General features: G+C 44.1%; 1 protein-coding gene across 1 annotated transcript in view; it reads left to right on the top strand.

Annotated features, from left to right (window-relative positions):
• Positions 1 to 12,264, top strand: part of nyap2a (neuronal tyrosine-phosphorylated phosphoinositide-3-kinase adaptor 2a) — a 46,507-nt gene extending 34,243 nt beyond the window's left edge. The window contains 3 exon segments of the mRNA XM_042339234.1: positions 2,723 to 2,956; positions 3,940 to 4,043; positions 11,441 to 12,264. Of these exon segments, the coding sequence (XP_042195168.1) occupies positions 2,723 to 2,956; positions 3,940 to 4,043; positions 11,441 to 11,671 (569 nt within the window). The 3' untranslated portion in view covers positions 11,672 to 12,264.
• Positions 12,265 to 24,837: the final 12,573 nt, after the last annotated feature.

Here is a 24,837-nt window from a genome sequence, read left to right as displayed (position 1 = left end):
GGAATTATTATTGCCACATAACCAAAGGATCATTTTGGATCAAGTTCTTAAAAAACAGAAACCAGGATGTGAGTTGATGAAATACAATGAGGGGAAAATAGAAATAGAAAGTAGAATAGGTACGTACTGTGATGAACTAAGCTTAAACAGCCAACAACCTCTGCGTAAAATCTTCTTCATTTTTCTAACTACCTCAATCAATAGGTCAGGACGTTAAGCTCACAGTGTAGGGAAGCACTGCATTGTCAGAGGTGCCGTCCTTTGGATGAGATGTTAAACAAGGTCCCGTCTACCTGTTCAGGTGGACGTTAAAGATCCCATGGCACTATTCAAAAAGGAAATTTCTCCCACTGTCCTGGCCAACAATCCCCCAAATAAAATCATTCACTGCACGGCTGTTTATGGGTTGCACTGCACAAATTGGCTGTCGCATTTACCTATAAATTACAGTCACTGTACTCTACAGTAAAATCCTGTAAGCACTTTGAGACATTTCAACAATGTAATAAGCTGCTATATCAAATGCACAAGGATTACTATAATTCCCTCATTTTATTTTGATAATAATCTTGCATTATATCTTCTTGTGACTGACTCACTGAACAGTAGAAATAGTCTCTCTATTTAATCTCCCACAGTTATACTGCACGTTCGTCAGCTATCCTCCTGCTGATTCAAGGCTGACTCATGGTTGATGCTAAAGATGATCGGAGATTTTATAGTGGAAACAATGGAGCCAACAGTTCCTATATTAAAACCACTCAGCACTTCGCTGCTATCAAACCTCATTCAGTTTGTCTGTTTGACTTCAGATCAAAGTGCGAACCAAACATTAACAAAGCAATCTCTCTTTTAATTACTATCTTTTCCCAGGAATTTGGCGCAGTTGCTAGTTAGAAACCAATGGCCAGGATTAAGCAAGAAATTTAACATTTCAAGCCTTGAATATTTCCTTCCCATGAATCCGACTTCTCACTGGTAAAAAGACATCTCGCACCCAGCCTGTCTGGAGGGACAGGCAACACCCGACCATAACAAATGATAGATTTGGCTCGGCTCCGGCACTCCATCTGCCACTTGTTACTTAGAGCGATTGCTTCTGTGATACATTCTAGCCCTGACCGGGGGCTCACCCCCAAATTGAATCGAACAAGGTCAGAACGTGTAGCATTTCAGCATAGACCAAGTGTGCCTGCCCACCAAGGAATTAAATAATGATCAGACTCCCTCCCCCACCCTCCCCCATGTGTTTCACATCCAATGCCTGGCTACTGGCAGCAGCATTGATTTACTGTACACCTTCCAGCTGATTTATGTCTGTTATTAATGATAACTCCATTTACCTAGATTGTGCTCAATGACGAGACTGGAGATCATCCCCCCAATCCCGCGCTCACTCCCCCTCACCCACATCTATTTGTCTTTGATGGTCTCTTAGCTGCTTAGCAGACGCATTAATTGGATCATCACAGTTCGTGAACTATTTCAGCAAAAGGACGCCAGGGCATAGCCCCTCGGAGCATACAAACTGCAGATCCCCAGCTACTCACAAGAAGTTTACTGCCCCAGAGTAAATAGGGTAACCAAAGTACTTCCAGATCTATGTGATGAACAATTGTTTGTGTGGTTGGGCCCATTCTCTTTGGGCAAAAGGAGACCAACCCATCTCTTCAACCACACCCTATGGTCACCTCCCCTTCACACCCGCTCGGAGTCCACCGCCTGTCTCTGTGAAGCGCTCCGTGGCATTATTCTATGACTAGTGTCCTTCAGAAGTTATCCTGCAGGGTGTTATTTTAATGCAAGTTATTGTTTTACAACTCATGGGCTGCGTTTCATAATGATTGAGGGCCAAGGTTAGCTCATTGCAAGCCTGGGTAACAAATCTTTTACATGCGCAGCACACACCAGAGACAATGTGCAATTTCCTTCTGTTGTGTACTCCACTGGCAAGGGTGTGTGCGAAATATCAGGCCCCGTAAATAACTAGAAATCACTGATAAACAGAACAATCCTCGAAGGGTTGGATTGGTGCCTATGCAGACCGGAAAGTGCTGAATTCAGTCCCTAAATCAGGATAGGAATCAGTCAGTGGTGAGGCTGCTACAATCAACCCACTGCCGGCTCCTGATCGTCACCCAGTGGCCTGATCTTGCAATTGCCTGCCAGTCAGTGAGGGTGGATTATAATCATAAAGCGCCCACAATACAATACAAATTGACATTGATATAGCGCCTTTCACGTCAGGAGAACAGTCCAAGGCGCTGGATAGTCAAGGGTTTGCACCCGATGTACATAAATGCACATTTATTTACATGTATAAAAATGTAAATTGTGTCCCATTCAGGTACTGCCGTCAGCTTTTCAAGGTGTTACTGGGATGCACAGAAAATGCTTTAACTTGAGATGGGAAGTGTTTAAGTCTCTGACATCATGCTGAGTAGTCAGGTCGGAGTTGGCGATTTCCGAAAGTGTAAAAAACGGCGCAGTGCGAGACCGGAGAGCTCTCCACTTCACTATGGTGAAGTCGCAGAAAGTACTCTAAAATGTTTAGTGCTGTACAGGTCAGAAGATGGCAGAGTGAGCTGTCTCTTTGGGGTTCAGCTCTCCAGATGCTACGCCAGGTGAAGTTTGTTATCCAAATGCAAGTTGTTGTGATTGAGAGTATTTGGATGCTTCGCCAATTTACCTATGGGATTTTGTGTTTGTCTTTCAAAAATAGAACCAGGGGATGACCTGAAGGTGAGAAGCTCCAGCGTCGAGCCCTTGCTGAGAACAGAAAGCAAAGAGCGAGGGGCACACGGCGGGGGGCCACCAACTTCAGGAGAAACAATCAAATCTCAGGAATGGGATGGGACCGTGGGACCATCAGCTGTGGTGTCCAGCCGGTTGGGAAGGTCATCGGTCAGTCCGACTCTCCTCGCAGGACACAGCAGCTCGGACACAATGCGGCCAGGTAACAGTCTCGAACAGTAGCAGCACCCTGCAACGACGGCAGCCCCAGAAACCAGGATAGTTGCAGGTTTAATCCTTGCTGCATGAGGAGCCAATTGGCTTCCAGGTGCCTAGATTAGTGGGCGTTCATAAATCATCCAGGTTTCTTGCCCCCAATTGCTCTCCTGTTGGAAAACCCAGGCATGTAGGCATGGACTTCCTTCTCACGTGCCTAGTTAGGTATTGGAGCTCAAACCGTTAACAATGGTTGAGTGCATGTGTTCCATCCATCTGACTGCTTGGCGTTGTGTGGAAGACCGAGCCATACAAAGCAAGAAGGTCCCAGGTTTAAGCCCTGATCTGTACAAAGTTGGAGGATTTTAACTGAGATGGCAATCTGGGGTACGAAAGAGGGACAAACAAAAGCTAGCCAGGGTTTCCATTTCAAAGGGTCCTAGCCTGGAGGACATGGTCTTAAACATTTAAGATTGTGCAAAATTCTTAACTTAAGTCTTTGGAAGCCTAAAAAGCTTTGCAGAAAACTGGCTTCCAATTAAAGAACCAGTTTAAGAATCTTCCAATATTCTGTGCTCTGAGTTTTTAAGACAAGTTATTAAGGCTAAGACCATGAGAATTTGCTGGCCTTGGATGAGGGTAGGATTGGAGGCACCTTTCCCCTTCCCTTCCCCAGATAAATACCCTGCCGATGCTCATTGCCTGGGCTCAATCATAATGGGATAGCACAAGGTGCTTGTATCTCAGTATTTGACGGCACAGTCAGGGTAGAAAATTAGAGATGGGGAGGAAGAAAAACGTCCCCAGAAACAAGATTGATGTTGTACATTGCAGATTCCCCATTTTCACTTGATAGCAGGACCACACGCTGCCTTTGAAAGGCACAAAGTATTCGCAGATCAATTCTTATAGGATGAGAATTCTGTGCGTGAGAGTGGAGGAAAGTCACTTTCTGTACACTTCCTTCTAATTCCTCTTTCACTTTCACAGAATCTAGGGGAAGCTGCAAGCTTGGCCGATCTGCTTCCACTTCAGGTGTGCCTCCTCCATCAATCACTCCTCTCAGGCAGTCCAGTGACGTACAGCAGAGCCAGGTACCATCGCTAGCCAGTCCAGAGTGACCTTATGGTTCTACATGCCAAAAACTTGTCTGTATTCCATTCTGTCGCTGTACACCCCACAGAGTCTCTCTCTTTCTCTCTCTCTCTCTCTGTGTCTTTCTCTCTCAAACATTGGCAGGGGCAGGTCTGTGCTTTGAAAGCCAAGGTTCTCTGTTTGTGGATCATCTATCTGTATTTCTACAACAGGCCTTGCCATCCTGTAAGATTTGACAAGCCGTACTTTATTGTACACGTTATACAGAGAGAGACTTTCCTGCCTCTTCCATCGTTTTGTGTATCCAAAGCAGATTTGTGCATCTTTTAAAATTAGCAAATCTGATATAAAAAAATGTCTCCGATCTGTCCATGGTGTACATTTTTTTCCTTGTGTCAATCATAAAGACTTGCGGTGTTGTGCTGTGTTTTGTTGTTGACTCGTGTGCTGTTGTTTCTTGCCTGTTTGATGTCTGTTTGTTCTCTCTTGTGATCACATCGCATTTCGTGTACATTAAACTATGAAGAGCATTTCACCAGAGGTGCGGGGAGCACTGGAAATCATTGATATTGATCAGCTAGTGATCAGCTAGCCACACAGCACTCTTTACATAGATGTGAAGGTGTTGGGGTGGGGGGTGGGGAGAGAAGATGAAAGATAGAGGGTTGAGATTGAACCAGGTTAAAGGGTTCTTGAAGACATGGTGCAGTTATTAGTGTCGGTGTATTCACAATGAGGAATGGCTTGGCTGCTTCACAGCCCCTCACCCCCTCAACCCTACCAGTTACGCTCAAAGCGTGAAGGCTGTTAGTGCAAGGAAATGGAATTCTTTCCCATTTCGGGCATCCAATGTCATCAAGTACCCAGAGTACATACATGTTACATACATGTGACATTCCCTCCACATTGTCCCATCAAACACTCCCAGGATAAGTACAACACCTTGAAATACCCACTGCAAATGTGTAACTAGTCTCGACAAAGAAGATGTCCCAAACCCAATCAAGAAAGCCCCCACCTAACAGCCACAGTGTTTGTTCTCAGCCCAACCAAGCTCCGCCCAGCAGGTTTAATGCTGAATTGATTGCAGTTGAGACACACACCCACATACACTTGGACTTGTTGTGTAACCAATGTCACAAGAACAAGACCTTGGAACCTACACAAATTAAGAGAGGTGTGACCTTCTTCCCATCAGTCTGGGCTGGGTTGTAACCAAAGTTAAATATCGTTGGGATATTGAGACCTACCCTGACCATACACCAAATAAATCATTGCGATTCTACAACAAGATCAAAGAAAAACATATCCTATATATATTTTTTTAAAAAGAAGTTATTTTTTAAATGGGTTTAAATTGTTTTTGCACAGAGAAATATCAGGCTAATGATTCACAATTTCTTTTCTCTGAGTGTTTGTGGGAAGCCAGATACTGGCAGCAGAGATGAGCCCCTTGGGTTGTGTTGAATGTATCTGGGGCTATGTTTTCCCAGCTGTTCATGACCTGCAGCAACTGATGTGGCAAAGCAATGCCACACGGACACACACACACAGGCACAGAACAAAGATCAGGGAGTGTGTGGCACAATATTGCCTGACTGACTTCAAGCCGCACAGTGAAATGGACAGACTGGGTATCAGCCGCAGGCTGATATCAACCCTCGAAAGCTCATCTTTCCCTGCTTTTACTTCCATTTTTTAGGTCACCAAGAATAGGAAGTATTTTGTTCTACCCTCCTGATTTTCACCCCTCCTCTCCTGACTCCCACGTGAGTATCAGGTTGGAGGCCCCATCCGTTTCCTCACTTGACGTTCAGACATCAGGGGTTACAATCGGGGGTTTGTATTTGGCTGATTTTCCTCTCCCTAACCCAGGTTGATGAGGTCGGCTGTAGCCCTAGCACTGTCCTTAATAATAATAATAATCCTTGCATTTGATATAGAGCCTTCTCACGTCTTTGAGACCTCCTTGCTGAGATAAGTCAACTCAACACAGACCAGGAATAGGACCAGAGGCTTTCCTGGTTATTGTGGTTCAGTCACCGAGCTATGGAGAAGCTTATGGAGTGTATTGAATTTGCTATCAAGGATTTGCTTTCATTTTATCCAGAGCCTTTTCTGAATCCTCTAACCCTCCCTAGGAATCAAATTTAGCCCAGTTCTTGGGATGAATGTGTGGCTCCTCTCAGTTCCTCCCAACATGCTGTAGGGAAGACAGCACGGAATTTCAATGTGCAAGTATCTGGCTGCCCAACGTGTAGGGAGCAGGTCAAAGACATCCAGCCTTGCCCAAGAGATGGAAGGAGAGGGAGCAAGAGAATGAGAAAGTGAGCAAAGGCCAAAGTACTGTAGTCTTGTTGAAGTCTTTCTCCACCAAATAGATTATTTAAGGGGATTGACTGCACACTCCTGCTCCACAGATCTCATGGGGCAGGAGCTGAGGCTACATTGCTTGGCCAGAGCACATTGTACAAAAATTGATCCTTGGTTCCACAGTTTTGTTCCCTTAAAGTGTTAAGCATACATGAACATGTCAGTTGTGGTCACACAGTCAGCCTGACACTCAGGGCCTTGAACTCTAAAGGGAACGGAACCAAGCGACTTTATTTTGTGCCAGGAGCCCAGTCTTGAGAGCTTGGTTTGGACATCTCGTGTCTCCACCAACCCCGCATTTATTGAAATCTACATTCCCCAAACCACACGCACAAGACAGTTGGTTGGAAGTTAAACTCCACAGTGAGTTAAAACGCAGCTGCTCAGGGAGCTGGGTAATGGGAAAAGCTTTCCTCCTCCCCCTTAGATCAGGGTCTTATTTTTCTTTGATATTAAATACTGCATTAGAACAGGGTTCCCCTGAATCAGGCTGTTCTTCGCTAAAGTTAAACCCATGTACCCTTGTTCTCCTCTATTGAATTATTCAATAGTGATGTATTGAGATTACCTTGCCTATATAATGTAGTGATTGAGTTTAGCCAGGCTTACAGCAGAGCTCAGTCTGACTCACCCACGTTCCTTGTATAGCGGTCACCAGAGCTGAAATGTGGTGCATTTTACATTCAGATATTTCCTTTGGCGCAACCACAGGAATCTGTGAGCCAGGTTCATTTTTCAAAATAGTGATGGGAAAGCTTTGATAAATTAGGAGTGTTACTTTGTTAATATGGTACATTCCCCCTGGTGTATTCCCCCTCATACATGCATTCATAACATCGAGGCTTAACTATGCAAACTCCTTGGTTGTCGGCCTCCCCAACCCCTTCCTCCATAGGCTGCAGATCATCCAGAACTCTGCAGGCCATGTCCTCTCTCGCATCGGGCTCCGTGACCCTATCACCTCCATCCTTGCCCGACTCCACTGGCTTCCAATCACACAGACGATACAGTTCAAGATCCTGGTCCTCATCTTCAAAGCCTTCCATGGTTTTGCTTCCCCCCCACCTCTGCAACCCCCTACCATCCTGCCTGCTCCCTCCGCTCAGTGGGCTCCCATCCTCCGCCGCGCTCGCCCCCCCAAGGGCCCTCTGGCACTCCGCCCCCACCCTCTGGAACTCCATCCCGCAGTCCCTCCACCTCGCCCCCTCCCTCGCCTCCTTCAAGATCCATCTCAAGACCCCTCTTCGACTGCTTTTGATCGCCCTGCTTCCCCACTGCCCTCCCCAATCCTGACACTCCCCCCCCCCCCCCCCCCAGTTCAGGTCCAAAATACTGACTTCACAGTGCGTTCGGACGTCCTCCTAACGTGAAAGGCGCTAATACAATTGTCATTTGTTTTTGTTGTTGTCAGTAAGAACAGCCACACATATACACAGAGGAGGTAGGAGCGTCATCTTGTGGTCACACCTTCACATAGCGTCTACTCAGCTCAGCCGCCAACACCACAACAGTCTGGCTCTCCAACTCTGCTCTGGATTGTTGCTTTGCAGTCTCTCATCTGAGGATATTTATCATGCCCCCATCTCAACATCAACAACTTGCATTTATATAGCGCCCTTCACTTCGGACGGCGTTTCAGAGCGTTTAGCAATGATGAGACCTATTTCCGGGGGTGGGGGGGGGGGGGGGGCGGGCGGGGGAGGGAGGGTGTCTATTTCATAGTGATTTTGAAGATGACTATTTTACAGATACCACCCCCCCACCCCCAAAAAAAATCGTTTCAATCACCTCTTCATCCTATCCGAAGGTGATAGTGCATAGTCCCACACACAGCCGCCCTACACGACATCACCTCATCCATTTTCCATTTGTGTGGCCAGACAATAATGTGTCCGGCTAGTCAACAGTATGGGCCCATCTGCAGGGGGACTCAGATACCATGAATGGTCAACCACCAGATGGTTATGAACACCCACTGTTGATAGCTGTCCTGCAGCCACAAAACATTCTCTGGATGGTGATCAGGAGCAGGAACCCCATTTTATCAATCTAATAACTGCTGCCCTGGGTGCGATCAGCTAAACTCAGCTCAGAATCCCTCACAGATAATAAAGCACTCTATTCTAGAAAGGGAAAGAACAGTGAAGGTATTATTGTAATAATTATACCTGCATTTGACTTATAAAGTCTCAAAGTGCTTTACAGAATATAGTGTGAATTGGATTGACTGTATTTTGTGGGCAAAATGCGGCAGCCAATTGCACACAGCAGTGTCCTACAAACATTCGTGGAGTGAGTGACCAAATGTTTTTTGTGGTGGAGGAATTATTTTCTGCCAATCGAATAAGAACTGGGTTCCTACTTACTGCTAGGATGTGTGACAGAGGCATGTGGAGTAAGGAAAGTTGCCTAAGGTTTTGCCCTGCCCAGGAAATGAACCCGGTTTCTCTCGCTTGTGAGACAAGTGTGCTAGCCACGATATTACAGGCCTCCACTGCATCTTCACCTCAATGTCACTCCCCTTCGGGTCCCACACGCCGTGAACGCCCAACTAACCATCAACAGCCACCGCTTGAAAACAAAACATGGATCATTCGTCCCATCTATCCCGCTCCTCTCCTAACACAAACTCCATCCTCTCCATTGCCTAAGAGACATTCTGTGGAGGCATTGCCTAATCAAAGCACACACTGTTTGACCTCCCTCCCCTCTGCAGACAACATTCCCACCCTGCACCCCCAGGAACTTGATAAACACGCACATTACGAATGCCAGGCTTTGAAGATGAAATGTGCTGATACCATCGGTACTCTGTATGGCAGAAATTACTTAATTTCCTCTCGGAACACCCATCAAACCTACCGACTACAGCAACCAAAATAGCACCGATAAAAGGAATTCAAACTACGCAAGAGTAGCAGCATAGCACCGTATTGCCACTAATATAACCATTAGTTCGGTTAACAATTCACAGCCCACACAACTGGGAGAGAAAACAAAGTGTTGGAATGGTCTCATTTGCCCCCCTTTCTCTACAACTGCACTATGCTGGTCTGCTTTGGCCTATCCTGACAGTGTCCCGCAGAGGGCGCTGTTGCATTACTTGAAAACTCCCTGTACACATTTTATGTACAGAGAGGATTTAAATTATAATCTTTCCAGTGCTTCTTCCCCCAAACACCCCGCCCTCACCCCCAACATTCAGGTCTTTTATACAAAATAATGTTCCCATTGCAACATGGATTATAATTAATCTGAACACATTTCAACAAACACAAATGTTGGAGGATACCACAGAATCATTATCCGGTATTTGGATAGGATTCTCAGCTTTGCTCTAATTGATACAGTGGAGGGCAGAGAAATTATTGGGATTTATAATGAAATCACATTATAACATTACTGCTCATTGTTTGCTCATACTTGCAGTGATGCCTGCAGGGGGCAACACGAACAAACACATTTCAATGCCAACCACCAGTAGATTTTATTTAAACAAACATTAAGGCTCCTCTCTGGTGTTCACCAAGCATTCTGGGACACTACCCTGCTTGAGGAGCACTATATAAATGCCAGTTGTTGTTGTTAACCCTGAGTGTTCAGCTTATTCCATGTAGAACGATGCTGAGTAGCAACGATAACCTGTGCTGATCAGAGCGTAGACCCAATGTTTCTCCAGCTGAAGAGAGGGAGTGAAACTCCGTAGCCCGTGTCCTCACCCGTATCAGGCTCTGCACCCCCTCATCACCGAAGTCCTTGCCAGGCTCGACCTGTTGCAGAACAGTTAATCTGCACAACCCTCGTCCCCTCTGCCATGCTTTCAGCCACTGTGCTCTGAATCTGTGGAACTTGCTGCCTCAATCCTTCCATCCTGCCCCCTCTTTAGATCACACCTGAAGACTATTCTCTTTGACCATGCCTTCGATCACCTCCCCTCCCGGCTCAGCGTCAAACTACATCTCTGTTAAGCGCTCTGAAACGCTACCCGCATGAAGGGCACTATATAAACGCAAGTTGTTGTTGAGTGAAATGGAGAGAGTAGTAGCAGAGGTTAGCAGAACAAGGGACAAGTCAAGATAGGAAGGAGTGCAAGAAAGAGCAGGAACCTGAAAAAATTCACAATAATCTCAAGAACATAACACACACACACAAACAAGCACATACACATACCCTGTGAGACCCCAAAACTTTAGCTACATCCTGCACCTGCCCACACATGACCACAGCTTTAACAGTTGTGAAGTAAAAGGAAAAATGATGCCGTGATGAGCTTTGAAGGTTACATAATGTGAGGGATTGGAGCAGGAATGTAGATCATTAACAGGTAACGGGTGATGGAGGTGTTACAATGCAGAGCGTCAGTAGCTGTGATGGGACACTGAAGATCCCAGTATGCGTGACTTTTCAATCAGGCGCTTAATAATATGCAACTGAACTCAGGCTCCCAATAACAATAGGATTATGCAGGTTCACAGCTTAAACATTATATGTGACCTTCAAGGTGGTTCAAGATGTTTCACCTTCCACCTCACTCACTTCCATTGATATGTAGCCTTCAACCTCACTGCCAGCTCCCAGTGATATTAATAATATACAATAATAAATAATAATATCAGTGATCTTCAAGCTACCGTTGTAATACGTGTACACTGTCAGAAAAGATATACATTATTTCGAAAGTAAAGGCCGCATCTTAAAATAAAAGTGGCCCAAATTCTGCAAGGCACGTATCAAATGTAGTCAGAACGCAACTCAAAGGTCCATCAAATACCATCGGAAATGCAGTGTTACTCTGGTGAATAAACAGGAGCTGTCCACACTTAAACAGTGAGTAACCCGTATCCTGGTGAATAACAGGAAATCAGTTATTACCAAATTGGTGTAAATTGTGTTTGAGGGGACGATCTGATATAATTTTACAACTGACAGCTGGGAATTGCTGGAGAAATATGAGTGTGAAGCAATATGCTGGACTCTGTGACTGCAGCAGGATTCACGCCCTGGGTTTCTGTCTTTTTGTCAGGCGTTGTATCAGCAGTGGTTCTATGGCGACAGCACGTTACTTGAAACGATCGAGAAGAAGCGATATTTGTGTAAAGAGATCAAGTCTCGACAGAAGCCGGAGAAGGGCCTTTGTAAACAAGACAGCATGCCCATCCTCCCCAGCTGGAAGAAAAACAACACGGCAAAGAGTTTAAAAATGACTACCCCTCCCTGTACAAAACAGGCAGTTCTTTGGGACACGGCAATCTGACAAAGTCCTCTGTGAAGCATGCTTCCCCCAAGGTTGCGACTTCTGCCCTTTGCAGGCACCCTCAAAGGGTCATTTCCCAGATGACTCCCGTGACCTTTGACACCCGCCTCAGCCTACCCATCTGGGCCCACGGTTTATTCAGTTCAACGATCCAGTTGCCTTGAGGAGACCATGGTTCACTGTGACCAGAGCCAACATGTCACATGACAGAGGCTGAACCTAATACCATGCAGATCGACTATGGCCGAGACCCGTGTCTCGATGGCCTTACAGAAGCACTGTAACAAAAACTTGTACTGACAAAATATTGTTATAAGATGAATGATTCCACAGCTGTGCTGTATTATCGGAAAGGATTTTTAATAATAATTAGTTGCGTGTCTGCTTTTGAGAGATTGCAAAGGATCTTAAGCATGTACGTGTGTTGGGCGGGGGAGGAGAGAAGAAAGCAGAGGAGGGGTCAGGGTGTAGCCCTGTCCTGGGGCTTCTCTGCTATATTTAGACATCCTGTGCTCTCTGAGCCTACAACGATTGGAACTTTATATCTATTGATAATTGAACCTACAGGCGAAGTGTAGGAACACACAAGTTTTAAGCACAGAAGTGGGGTGGGGGGAGGCATTTGACCCATCGTGCATTTAGGCCACTGCTACCTATTTTTCTAAAATCGGCCCAGGAAATGGACGATATGAGAAAGTAAATCACTGATAAGTTTCATAATCACCCCCCACCCCACCCCACCTCCTGAGAGGGAGGGAGGCAAGGGAAGGGGCTGAAAAAGAAAGAACATGAGAGTTCCTATGCAAGCCTCATTGGTTTTGGAGGTGGCTGAATGGCATTCACATGATCAGCCCCACCTCCCCCTCCCCCACCCACACTCTTCCTTGTAAACATGCGCCAATAATCAATAACAGGTCCAAAAACAGTATTGGCGTTTGAAGGTCTAGGAGTGACAGTCTTATTGTAGCAGGGTCAGAGTTAGGGTCTCTGCATCCAATGCAGACAGTTAAATGTTACCCAATATAAGGAGAATTTGTGCAATGTTGTTTTAACTGAGGCTATTAGCTCAAAATCTGTTAAAAACAGGAGCAATTTAAGGCTTTTGAATATTTTATACTGATGTATTATTGAGCTAGGATATATCTATAATTATATATGATACACACACACACACATTATGATGTTGTCTAGTAATCACTTTCCTTGATTTTTATGAGCGTAAATGAATACTGCTGTGAGTTTTGATGGATATTATTTTTTGTGTGAGAGGACCACTGTGATGAACGAGAAGCACAGTCAGGCCACGCCTGGAGAGAGTCACAGTGAACCCCAGCCTTGGCCACAGTCCAAATGCACAAGCACATGTGTGTCAATCAACACCAACACGCGTGACAATTATGGAACGCCAACTCATATGCCCCATTGATCATGAACGCACACCCACATGCCTGTCAATCACGGGACACACACCCATCAATCATGGATGCACATTCGCACACCTGCCAATCATGGCACACGTTTGGATCACGAGACCCACACCAACTTGGGTTTCAGTCACGAAATACATGCAAGTCAATCATGGGGAGCACATCCCACACACGTCAATCAAGAGACATTTGCACACGCATGTCATTCACCCATCAGTCATCCAATGGACACCCCTACACCTGTCAATCAAGGGATGCACTCACACTGGTCACAGTTGGAGCAAACACTCAGAGGTGCTAGCACACATGCCTATCTCTCGCACCCACACATACATACGTGCCTAGAGCACACTGACGCCAAGCGCACACGGTTATTCTCCACTGGTTAGAAAGTTATTGACCTTTGTCGATGTGGGTGTCTAATAGGATTTCAATCCCACCCTCGAAGAGCGGTAAATCTACCAACAACAGGGGAGAGCACAGCTCCCTCAATCTGTTTCTATTTTTATAGAAAGTTGCCATTTAGCAACCTCGATGAAAGGATAGAGTTCAAAAGAAAATACCTTGTCAAGGAACTTGACTCAAAAATGTATATAAGTAGCAGTTTCTTGAGTGAAGTTCCTTGAAGACTGCAGAAATTCCCAAGCGGCCTCTGTACCTGAAGTACAGAGAGCGACTGGCATTTCTGTAGTACTTTTTCATGTTCCTTCCAACGCCTAACTGTGTACAAGTGAAATCTAATGAGACAGGATGTTTTTAACATTCATCAGCAGTGTCTCCGACAGTGTTAATTACAGGCATCACATGAGAACGCAGAACCAGCCAAGGAGTCGTGTGAGATGACAGAGCAAAGGGATGTGTGTTCCTCACTTACCATGCCTCACAATAAACACATGAATTTAATCAGTTTACCCATGCTTTTTCTTTTCTCTGGTTCCTGAGCTGGAGAGTTGGGTGATCCTGGCAGAAATCGTAACTCGTACAATTAATTTTGCTCAGTTGGTTGTGCAATCGTCTCAAGAGTCAGAAGGTTATAGGTTCAAGCCCCACACTATGTCATGAGCCTCTCGTTTAAGCAGTCATTCCAGTACAGTACTGGGGAAGCAAAGCTTTGTCAGAGGTGTTGTCCCTTGGACAAGACCTTACCTGCCTGTTTAAGTGTTTGATAAAGATGTTATTTTAAGAGCAAGGAGCATCCTCCTGATCAACATTTCTCCCTCATTCAAATTCACACAGATGAATTCACGAGTTTCATTCCTTCAATTGCTGGCAAAGGTTAGCTGCCATGTTTGCCTGTACAATCATCACTAGACTTCAAAATGATAATATGTGAAGGACTTTAAGCCTTTTTTTAAGTTAAAATGCTTATGAATTGCATATGAATATGCAAGTATTGCAAAGTGCAGGGCAAACCTTAGACTAGTTTGGGGTTGAAATGGGGTCCATATCATGTTATACTATTGAATTCCCTGCCTCAATCACTCCACCTTGCCAGTCTTCAGATCTCACCTGAAGACTTTCCTCTTTGATCATGCCTACGGTCATCTCCCCTTTCTCACCAACTGAGCATCAAACAATACCATTGTTAAGCACCCTGGCACCCTAGTCTATATGAATGGTGCTGGAGTCCAGCTCCCAACACTACCTAGAGATGGTTTCAGTAACAATGTGATTGAACATGCACAGTACAAATTCAGGGAGCACTAATCTAATTGAGCACCACTTAGTTATCTAATGAAGGGTCCTAGGTGGTTCCATGGGCAGCCCAAGACCTTTCAAGGGAACGTTCGATGTTATTCACAAGTCCTCAACATGTGCCGAAATCGAAAACATCGCTCAGTAAAATACAATGAAGCTCCCTGGTGGCTCCACATGCCTTGGCTTTGCTCGTTTCCAACAGCTCGAGTGCACCAGTAGCGGTCCCGGTTTCAGGCTTTGGTTAGAAATGTTTCATTGTTCCCAGCTCTCCTCCTGGGAACTTCACTCCAGGTGTGCACAAGTGATTCACAGAAGTGAGAATGAAGTACTGGCAAGGCAAGAAAGACCAATTGTGCTTTGATGTTGGTGCCAAGTGCAATCTACAGGCCGGAGATGCAAAGTATTTGTATTAGACCACTCTGCGCTTGTTTAAGTGCAAACCACAAGGAAAGCTATCATTATCGCAAGCATCTAAATTCAATGGCATTTCACATTACTGTACTTGCAATTACTAGTTAACTCTTCAGTGCACAGCAAGGGACACTGAGGCCTGAGATTTCTTATGGTTCCAACCTTGAAAGCCATGGACTTTAAAGACTAATGATCTTTGAGGTCTCAATGACATGATAAGGCACTATATCAAATGCAAGGATATTATTATGGTCTTAAAAATGTTAAAAGATTTGAAATTGGTTTCCCACAGTCAGTTTCTTCAAACAGCTTCCAACTTACACTCCAAGTGCACTTCTCATTGTACAGGGTGTCCACAAAGTCCTGGTACACCCTGTACGGAATACAATTAAGTATTTCTAAATACAATTGTCATCGTTCTTCCTGAAGTTTCAGTTGATTAGTGCAGCATATTAAAAAAAAACACACATGGGGGTAACATGACTTTGTGGACACTATAATATTGAGCCACAGAGCATAATATTGGAGAAGGTCCCAGGATTGATTCCTGGTCAGTGTTGAGGTAGCTGCTTTGAGCCTGGACAGCTGTGCATACATATATGGTTCAGTGATCTTGTCTCTGGAGGTGAGGGCGGGGGGGCGGGATGTGAAGGGAAGGTGGAAATCATCCTAAGTTCCTGGTCCTGTTTACATTCCACAAACGTCTTCATCTTCAAACCCTTATCCACTTCCATTAGACGTGCTCTTTAGGATATCAGCCCTCAAATGGCAGAGTATTCCATGTTTCAATGTTCCGATAACCCGCTGCGTGAAAGGGTTTCTCTTGACCTCGTCTAACCTGAGTTGCTGATGGGAGCTGGCCCACTGCAGCATGAGTCACGCACGGACTTCGCGAGCAGAGAGAAGAAAATTGGGTGGAAAAGTAAATATATTTATTGGCTCCAAGCCGCACCAGTTGAAGAAATTATCAAGCTCAGGCACTTGATCGCTTGCTGGGTGTTCTAATAGAAATCTCCTTGGCCCCAGGGATCAAGTTCTGTGTAATGTATATATTTTTTTTAAAAATCGGCACAGCACCAGTCCGTAAAATGCTGAGCTCAAAACGATCATGACTGAAAACAAATACATTGTCTCGATAATCATCTTTGGCGAGGTGGGTGAGAAAGGCGAACTAGGATGAGTTTGACGTAGCTTTGAGGCTGGCAAAGAAAAACTTCAACAAATCAACTATTGTTGCTTAATTTTTTACGGAAGTCATGATTGCCACACAGCTCCCATTCGAGTTTATCGATACTTGGCACCAAACTTCTGCCTCAGAATTCTGCAGCTTGAAAGGTCACAGTGTGTGTCGCAGCCAGCGAGACCATTTTGTCCTAGTTAACATAATTGTATGTTAAGAAAATAATGGTGGCAAATCCTTAAAGTCGGTTTTAATTTGCGAGGTTGCGCTGAGTACGGTTCGTAAAATGTTTCCAAATATAGGTGAAAGAAGAATCGTGTGTGCTTTGCCTTTGCCATCCATCCCCTACATGGCTACACAATAGCTTTTTATGCATTCTATTCCGGAAATAATTGCCCCCTTTGGGTCTGACAGTCTTCAGATCTTCCCTGGTACCTAGTGCCAGGAAAGGGTCACCTCACTCGCTGCAGAATGACAGTCATTCACATTAGAGGGAATAGGCCAACATTCCTAACAGTCAATGGACCACAAAGCAGAGTACAAGTTCATGAATGGCTGCCTGTCAAGCCTCGTGATGAGGCTGCCATTGGAGTAGAAGATTGAGAGGGGGACAATGGTCCAGGTGTTCAAAGATTTGAGAGGCAGAGATGGCCAACCTAAAGATCGAGAATGAAAGAGCTTTATAGCTTTAGTAATGTTCAGACCAGTTGCCGTCTGTCTAGATATTAATAATAATAGCATCAGATTATAACGTCGTATCACGTCATTGAGACATCTCAAACCGCTTCACAGGATATACTGTAAAGTGAATTGATTGTGTATTATGTGGGCGAAACGCAGCAGCCAATTGCACACAACAGTGTCCCACAATCTCACTGTTAGATTTCTTTCTTTTGTATTCTACTTACTGGGTGGGATTTCAATTCAGAAACCACTTCCATCTACAAATGTGGACCGTCTACTTTTAATGTCTTTGTCCTGATTACTAATGAACTTTTACAAATAGCAGACATTCCAGAAGTGATCGGCAGTGCTCCACTTTTTGAATCAGAAACATGGGAATGCTGAACACCCGAAAAGGCCATCATGGTTCACAGGACTGATATCAGTTGCTATGTGCTATTAAATCGGCATCTCTCGTACCCCTGTTCTCCGCCGCGCCATCGCCAACCTAACTCAATCCACCTTAAAATTCACAACACTATCACCTTCATTACTTCCTTGGGCAAAACATTCATATACTTTTAGTACCCTGTGTAAAGCAAGTAATAATCCTTGCATTTGATATAGCGCCTTATCATGTCATCGAGACTTTTCAAAGAGTTTCTTTCACAGGATATATTGTAAAGTGATTTTGATTGTGCATTTTGAGGGGGAAACGCAGCAGCCAATTTGTGCACAACAATATCCCTCAAACAGCCATGGAGTGGAGACCAATTATTTTTCATTTCAAATAGCGCTGTGGGATCTTTAACGTCCATCAGACAGGCAGTCAGCACCTCGGTTTAATGTCTCATCCAAAGGATGGCACCACTGACAATGCAACACATCCAGTGTCAGCTTAGAGTGTCAGCTTAGACTATGTGATTCCAAGTCCTGATGTGGCGCTTGAACCCACCATCTTCTGACTCAGAGACGAGAGGCTACCACTGAGCCAGGCTGACATACAAGTTGAGAGTTACATCAAACCTCTTCGACTTTGCGACAGTGACCGATTGGCTACATCACACATATTCACAGAGTTTAAAATGCACAGAACACCAAGCCACTATCCTGCATGAAGGGTACTATATAAATGTTAGTTGTTGTTGTTTTCTTCAATATAAACAATCCCAGTTGTCACAGTCTCTCATCTGTACCACAGGGACCAAATTAGATTGGTTCCCAGACAAATAATCCCTACTTCTTCTTGTTGTCAAGGTTAAGGACTGCCAGTGTCAAGAAAGGGATAATTTGTTTCCTTTTTGGACCAGTTCATTGTCAATATCAAGCGTTCCCAGTTAGTATGATACGCCTAAACAATATGCCTTCATTTTAAATTAATTATGTGAAGTGCTCGGAGACATTCTTTTACATAAAAACTGCTATATAAAAAGAAGTTGGTACAAGGATGGCCAGTTAAAGACAAATCTCCCTCTACACAATATACTTCAGCTCCATTCTCAGAAGAGTACTCTTAAAATTTGTTATTCCTGCTTTCCCTCTTAGTAACTCTGCCAATTTATGCATAATATCATGTAGACCTGGGCCCAGTGGGAACTGTGAAGTCTCCCCAAGGCTCGTAATCCTTTAAGACCCACAAATTCAGTCAATGTTGAATTTGACCCAATTCCTAGAGATGGAAAATACCAGGAAACCACAAGAGCTAATATATTATTAATATTATTATTGATAATAACTAATCAGTTCTTGCATTTGATATAGTGCCTTATCACATCTTCACAACATCTCAAAGCGCTTCACAGAATATACTGGAAAGTGAACTGACTCTGTATATTGTAGGTGAAACACGGCAGCCAATTGCACACAGCACACATAGTCGTGGATTGAGTGACCAATTTTTTTTAAGGGATTATTATCCTAGGAAAAGTGATCTGCCAATCAACTAACAATTGGGTTCCTTCTTACCGCTAGGTAAACAGGCGTGTGGAGTAAGGAAACTTGCCCAACGTTTCACCCTGCCCGGGAATTGAACCCAGGTCCACTCGCTTGCAAGGGTGAGTGCTCTTAACCATTAAGCCGCACAACTTGACAAAATAAGGAAGGGGAAGATTCTTTTTTTTAAAAAGATACAAAAAGAAACTGGGGAAAGAGCGTAGGAGCAAAATGAAAATGCGGGCAAGATGGGGTAAAGTGTTTGTCTTTCATTTACAGTATTATGAAGTATTGATATTGATCAAGGTTCATATTATAGCAATAAAAAACCTGATGCTCGAATATTAACAACAACAATTTCTATTTATATAGCGCCTCTCACGCAGCCTGGCATCCCAGAGCACTTATCCACCTAATCTTTGCCTGCCTTGAAATTTAAGATCTTGCAGAACTGTGGGCAATTCTTCAATTCAGTTTTAATGAAGAAGTCAGTTTCTTATTAAGACGCCCAGAAATACAAGAGTCACTCCACTTCACATCCTGTGAAGAGTTTAGGGATGTCCTCCTGACGTGAAAGGTGTAATGCCAAATGCAGATTATTATCAATTATTATTATTATTATTATTAAGACCTGCAAAAAACAGTTTCCAGGCAACTATTACATTTTAGAATTGTCCATAGTTCGTCAGGATCTTACATTCCAAGACACGATTGTGTTGCAGATTGAAACCAGATAGGATTTCAGCCCTTGGTTGGTTCAACAGTTTTATTACTGGATAATAGTATCAATAGGCACTTCCTTAGATAACATTCACTTTCATTTTTGATTAATTATATTTTGTAAAGCACAGAGGCGTTCAAGATGAAAGACGCTGCATAAACACGACATAAGTCATCGTTATGTTTAGCGACGCCGAGTGTGAAATGCACACCTGTAGATATAGCCAGCTCAGTCTCAATAACCCTTAAATCTAAGCGCATCAAACTGCAGTGGGACCCACCACAGTGCAGCAGCCTCACCAGAGCTCTGGTTCAGTGGATCTAAAGGCAGTTAATAATCTTTCCTGGGGCTGGGGGGCACTGGGGGTCAAGACGGAAAAGATGTCTTTGGTACAATTAATGGGATACACTGGAGGATTGTGGTGGAAAGCGCCAGAGGCATCGGAAGGGATTTTCCTTTATATTTATCCACCAGGCTCTGCAAAAAAAAATACAACTTTGCAATAAGAAGAATCTTTGCGTTTAAAAAATGCGATTGTTTCAAACATTCTGTATTTTTTAACTGTCATCGCTTTGCTCTGCTGCACACTGTATATAGGGAGCTCTCTCCCTCTCTCTGTATGTAGGCGTGTGTGTGGGGGGGATGTCCCTCTGCCCCTCTTTTGATAGCAAAGCTAAAGAGCTGAAAGAATGCGAGCGTTCAATGCTGGCATCTCTTTGATCAGCCTCAAGCGGTCAGTCTTTGCTGAAGACTTTTCCCCCCGGCGCCCTTGTTCCTAGCTGAGACTGGAAGTAATGCACTTTGAAAGAATTACCCTAGGTGTCCCGCTAATCATCAATCTTTTCTTCCAGCCTCCTCCCCCTCCCCTCTCCCTTTGTGTCATTTGGTACACACAGTGTGACATACTAGTCTGACCTGCTGCGCACTCACTGTCTGAGACTCTACCACTCCTTGCAGACAGGGGGAAAATCCTCAAAATACAACTGAACCAACAAGTTAAATGCTGGTCCAGCTTTGGATAAATATATTTGTAAAAATTCTAGCAAGCACGTTTGCTGCACTGATCTCCTACATTTTATCCAACCCTCCCTGCTTATCGAGATCTCCTTGTTAACAGCAGTTCACAACTGCAAATGAAAAACAGCTTTGTTTATTAATCAAATGCTCCTCTCACATGCTTTTAACATTATATATATATATGCATATATATTAACAAAAGGGCAAATCTATTTACAGTCAACCAAATATACATCAGGATGCTGGGGGAGGAAGAGAGAACAAGAAAGAGGAGAGAGAATGTTGTGTGTGCAGTGAAATTGAAGGAGAAAAAGCACAGAAATGGAAATTGTCCAGTTTGTATATTGAAACACATATGGACAGCTCTGCAGTGCAGCAAGGCTGAGGCCCCTCAGAGGGAAGGAAAGGATGGGGAGGGGGTGGAGAGAGAGAGAGTTGCATTTTGTGAGTGGAAAATTCCCGTCAAGATGATGCTTTTCCATTGCTAATGTAAAGAAAGAGTGTAGTGGTTCTTTGAAAGGCAGCTCTTGTGGAAAAAAATAGCAAGATGCAAGGAGCAGGGACAGGAGGAGAAAATCTCAACTCAGTCCTGGCTTTGCTCACTATCGTACACCTAGAAAAACACAAAAATTTACAAACTATGCAGCAAGGAATTTTTTTTTGGAGGGGGCCTGAAAATAACACTCTAAGATTTCTTTGGGGGTGGGGGGGGGAGGGGGGATTAAAAAAATCTTACACCTATAATTTATGTGGCAATTCAAATCTCACTCGAAAATAGTTGCCCACCACTCCTCAACCCCCCCCTCCCCCCCCCCACACACACACACATTTGAAAACTCTACAAATTATTCCTCGATAAGAATTTGCTTTGAACATTTGCTTTAATGTTTTTGAATAATCCTTCTGCCAGGCTGGGGCTGAATTACTTTCATTTCTCTTTATGGAAGAGAGTCGGTGGTAAAGGGTGGTGGTGGTGGTTTTGGGGTGGTCTTGCCATTTGGTGTGGGAGGGGGAGGGGGTGCGGGAGGGGTAGGGGGTGCAGGAGGATGTTGATGGTTTGAATCACTTCGATTCTCCGCGGTGCTTTGAAAGCTGCAGCGGGGGCAACCGAGCGACCTGATCTGATGGTGCAGTGAGCCCTACCACATAGCAGCTAATTGGAGGAATTGGTCTACACCCAGCTCAGGCTGCAAAAAAAGCACTCTCCTGTAGTGCTGGGAGACAAACACATCCACATTCCACTGCCGTGTCCAAGGAAACAGCCATAACAACAGCTCAATGAAACTATGGGTATCTGTCTCGTTAACTCTTGAAGGGCACACATTGAATAAAATACTTCCTGTGGGAAAAGGACCACTTTGCGCTGAAACCTCGTCAGTCCCCCCCCCACTGCGCCGCATTTCATTCATTTCTGTCAAAGGTTTTTTTTATCAGCCAAGAACATTGTCTTCGGGGCATGATGGGCATCAAGATTATCAGGCATTGAATGACCAATTTTCTGTTTGAAACTCCCAGACAGGAATTTCAATCTTTTCCACTTACTATGCTGGGAAACACTTGTGTGTTTGTGTGGGGAGGGGCGATAGGGGGTTATTCTTCAATTACCAATGCTGTAAGGAACTTAGTGGGTGAGCATGTCTGATTGTCGGCTGGTTAGTAAGTCTACTGATCTCATTAGTGTGAGCCTCTTATGGCTACATTACAGTATGGGTGCTCACCACCTCAGGCAGCTGTGTGTAGAATGAATAGCTTTGCTGGATGAAGGTTAATGATGACCACACTACATTGCTGTACTGCACTTTCAAATGCGACCTGGCCAAGAAATCCCCCAGTCACTCCACTTTACGGTATATCCTGTGAAGCGTTTGAACGTCTCGACGTGATAAAGTGCTACATCAAATGCAAGGATTATTATTATGTTTCAACAGGACTGATTGAATGATAATTGAGGGCTGAAATTCCTGTTAGTATTTTGCATTGATTACTTTGTCCGAAATTTCAGTTCACAGGAACAGGACTTTCTCCCTCCCTTCACAATTTGGTAAGCTGAGAGAATTATTCTACGCCACTTTCAGACATCACCCAACGTAGATTGCCTTTGTGGTTCAATTGTAAATGCACAGTCTTTATACGCTCTGGTCTCTGGATTTGATCCTGGTCTGTTAGCTCATCTCTCAAGGTAGTATTGAAGGTTTTCACAACTAGATCTGGAAGGTGAGTGTGTGCAGAGAGGAGAGCCAAGTGAGGCTTTGTTCTCTGTGGTTCAATTGTCTGCCAACAATAATAATAATAGTAATCCTTACATTTGATACAGCACTGCAGTACGTCTTCTATACGTCTCACAGAATATGATGTAAAGCGAATTGACTGTATATTTTGTGAGCGAAATGCAGCAGCCAATTGCGCACAGCAGTATCCTACAAACAATAATAATAATTTGGTCACTCAATCCACGACGTGTGGATTGAGTGACTAAATGGTTATTTTTTTTTGGATCAGATTATGACTTCCGGAAAAGCAATCTGTCAATCGACTAACAACCGCTACTGTCACACATAAACATTGCTCATTTGTGAGAAGTACTGGCGGGCTCTCATGGAATCATGCCCCAAAAACAGTCAGCCCACTACAGAGAGAAGAGGAGGAAAATCAGAGGGAGAAAGAAAAACAAGTCCCATGTTGTTGTGCCTCACATAATATTTCATCAAAACCTGCAGACATTCCCCAACACAAGGGGCATGTTTTTCATTAACATTGCATTAAAGGGAGTTTCAGTTTCCATTCCTACGTGAGCGTGTTTGTTGAAAGCCAGCTCCTACTGTATTACTTATTCCTGATGTGGACATGTTATGTTTGTCTCTGTTTAAGGGTTAATCTCTTCGAACTTCGACAAGGTCATGGTGTTTTCAAATGTTTCCTGTTTGAAGTTTATGTGTGCGAGTCCTTTCTTCCACAGACTATCAGTTACAGGTCATTTAAAATCCTTTCATCTTCATAATGAAAGTAGGTTCTCGGTCTCTCATGGTTTGAGTGTATCAAAGTACCCGAATCTTCATTTTAAAATGTGTTTTTTTAATCTATAGACTAAAATAGTAATTCCTACAATATTATTAGTATCTAAAATTCACGCAGTGAATATGAAGCTTTTTTTTGCTGTGATGTCTCAACCTTTGGCAGGTCATTAGCCGACTTCAGTTTGACATGGTTTAGTGCAGTGCTGTTTGCTTAGATCCCCGAGCACATTCTCCCCCCCCCACAGCCCCTCCCAAAAAACTGCAGGTTTCAAAGCTCAAGTTAACATAGACACTTAGCAGACTGGGAATGCACATGTATACACACACACACAAAGGAGGTCTCAGGTTTGATTCCTACTTTGTGCTGGGTTAGCAAATCCCAGTTAAAGTGGTGCATTAGGGCTACAATTGACCACAGCGTTCTAGAGATATGAAGTCACCCAAGGCTCCAATGACTGATCGCCATCTAGTGACCTCCAACTCCCACCCCTGGAAAGTCCTCAGTTCCTGCATTTGTAGCGTCTTGTCACATCATCAAGGCATCTCAAAACACTTCATAGGATTTTATTGGAAAGTCAGGGAGCTTATTTTGTCGGCAAAAGCACAAATAAACATGAAGTGAACGACTAATCGTATTTGGGGGAAAACTCCCTGCTCTTTGAATAGTACCCTGGGATATTTAACATCTACCTGAACAGTGAGACAGGACCTCAGTTTAACGTCTCATCCAAAGGACAGAACCTCAGGCAATGCAGCACAGCCGGGAGCACTGCATTGGCGTTTTGGCCTGGACTCTGTTAGTTCAAAGTCCTGACAGAAATAGTCAATGGGTACAGTAAGCATTCGACTCAGTTGTAATGTTTCCTACTGTCAGACACCGTGCCAAAGCTCATCTCTGAGGCGCACACAAGAACAGACTTGTGTGAGATACAAGAGAGTGGCCAAACATGATCAAATTATACTACAGAGAGGTTCTATCTTCGGGACAGGGAGGCAGACCATTGGAAAGTGTAGCAGCTTGAGAGTCCCACAGTGATTTATCCGATAAAAGATTAAAAAACATTTAAAAACAGACACAAGGTGGTCAATGCAATACTGCCCTT

This window comes from Callorhinchus milii, unplaced genomic scaffold, assembly GCF_018977255.1.
Source record: "Callorhinchus milii isolate IMCB2004 unplaced genomic scaffold, IMCB_Cmil_1.0 Scaffold11, whole genome shotgun sequence".
Lineage (NCBI taxonomy): Eukaryota > Metazoa > Chordata > Chondrichthyes > Chimaeriformes > Callorhinchidae > Callorhinchus > Callorhinchus milii.
This window is presented reverse-complemented; position numbering and strand designations above follow the sequence as displayed.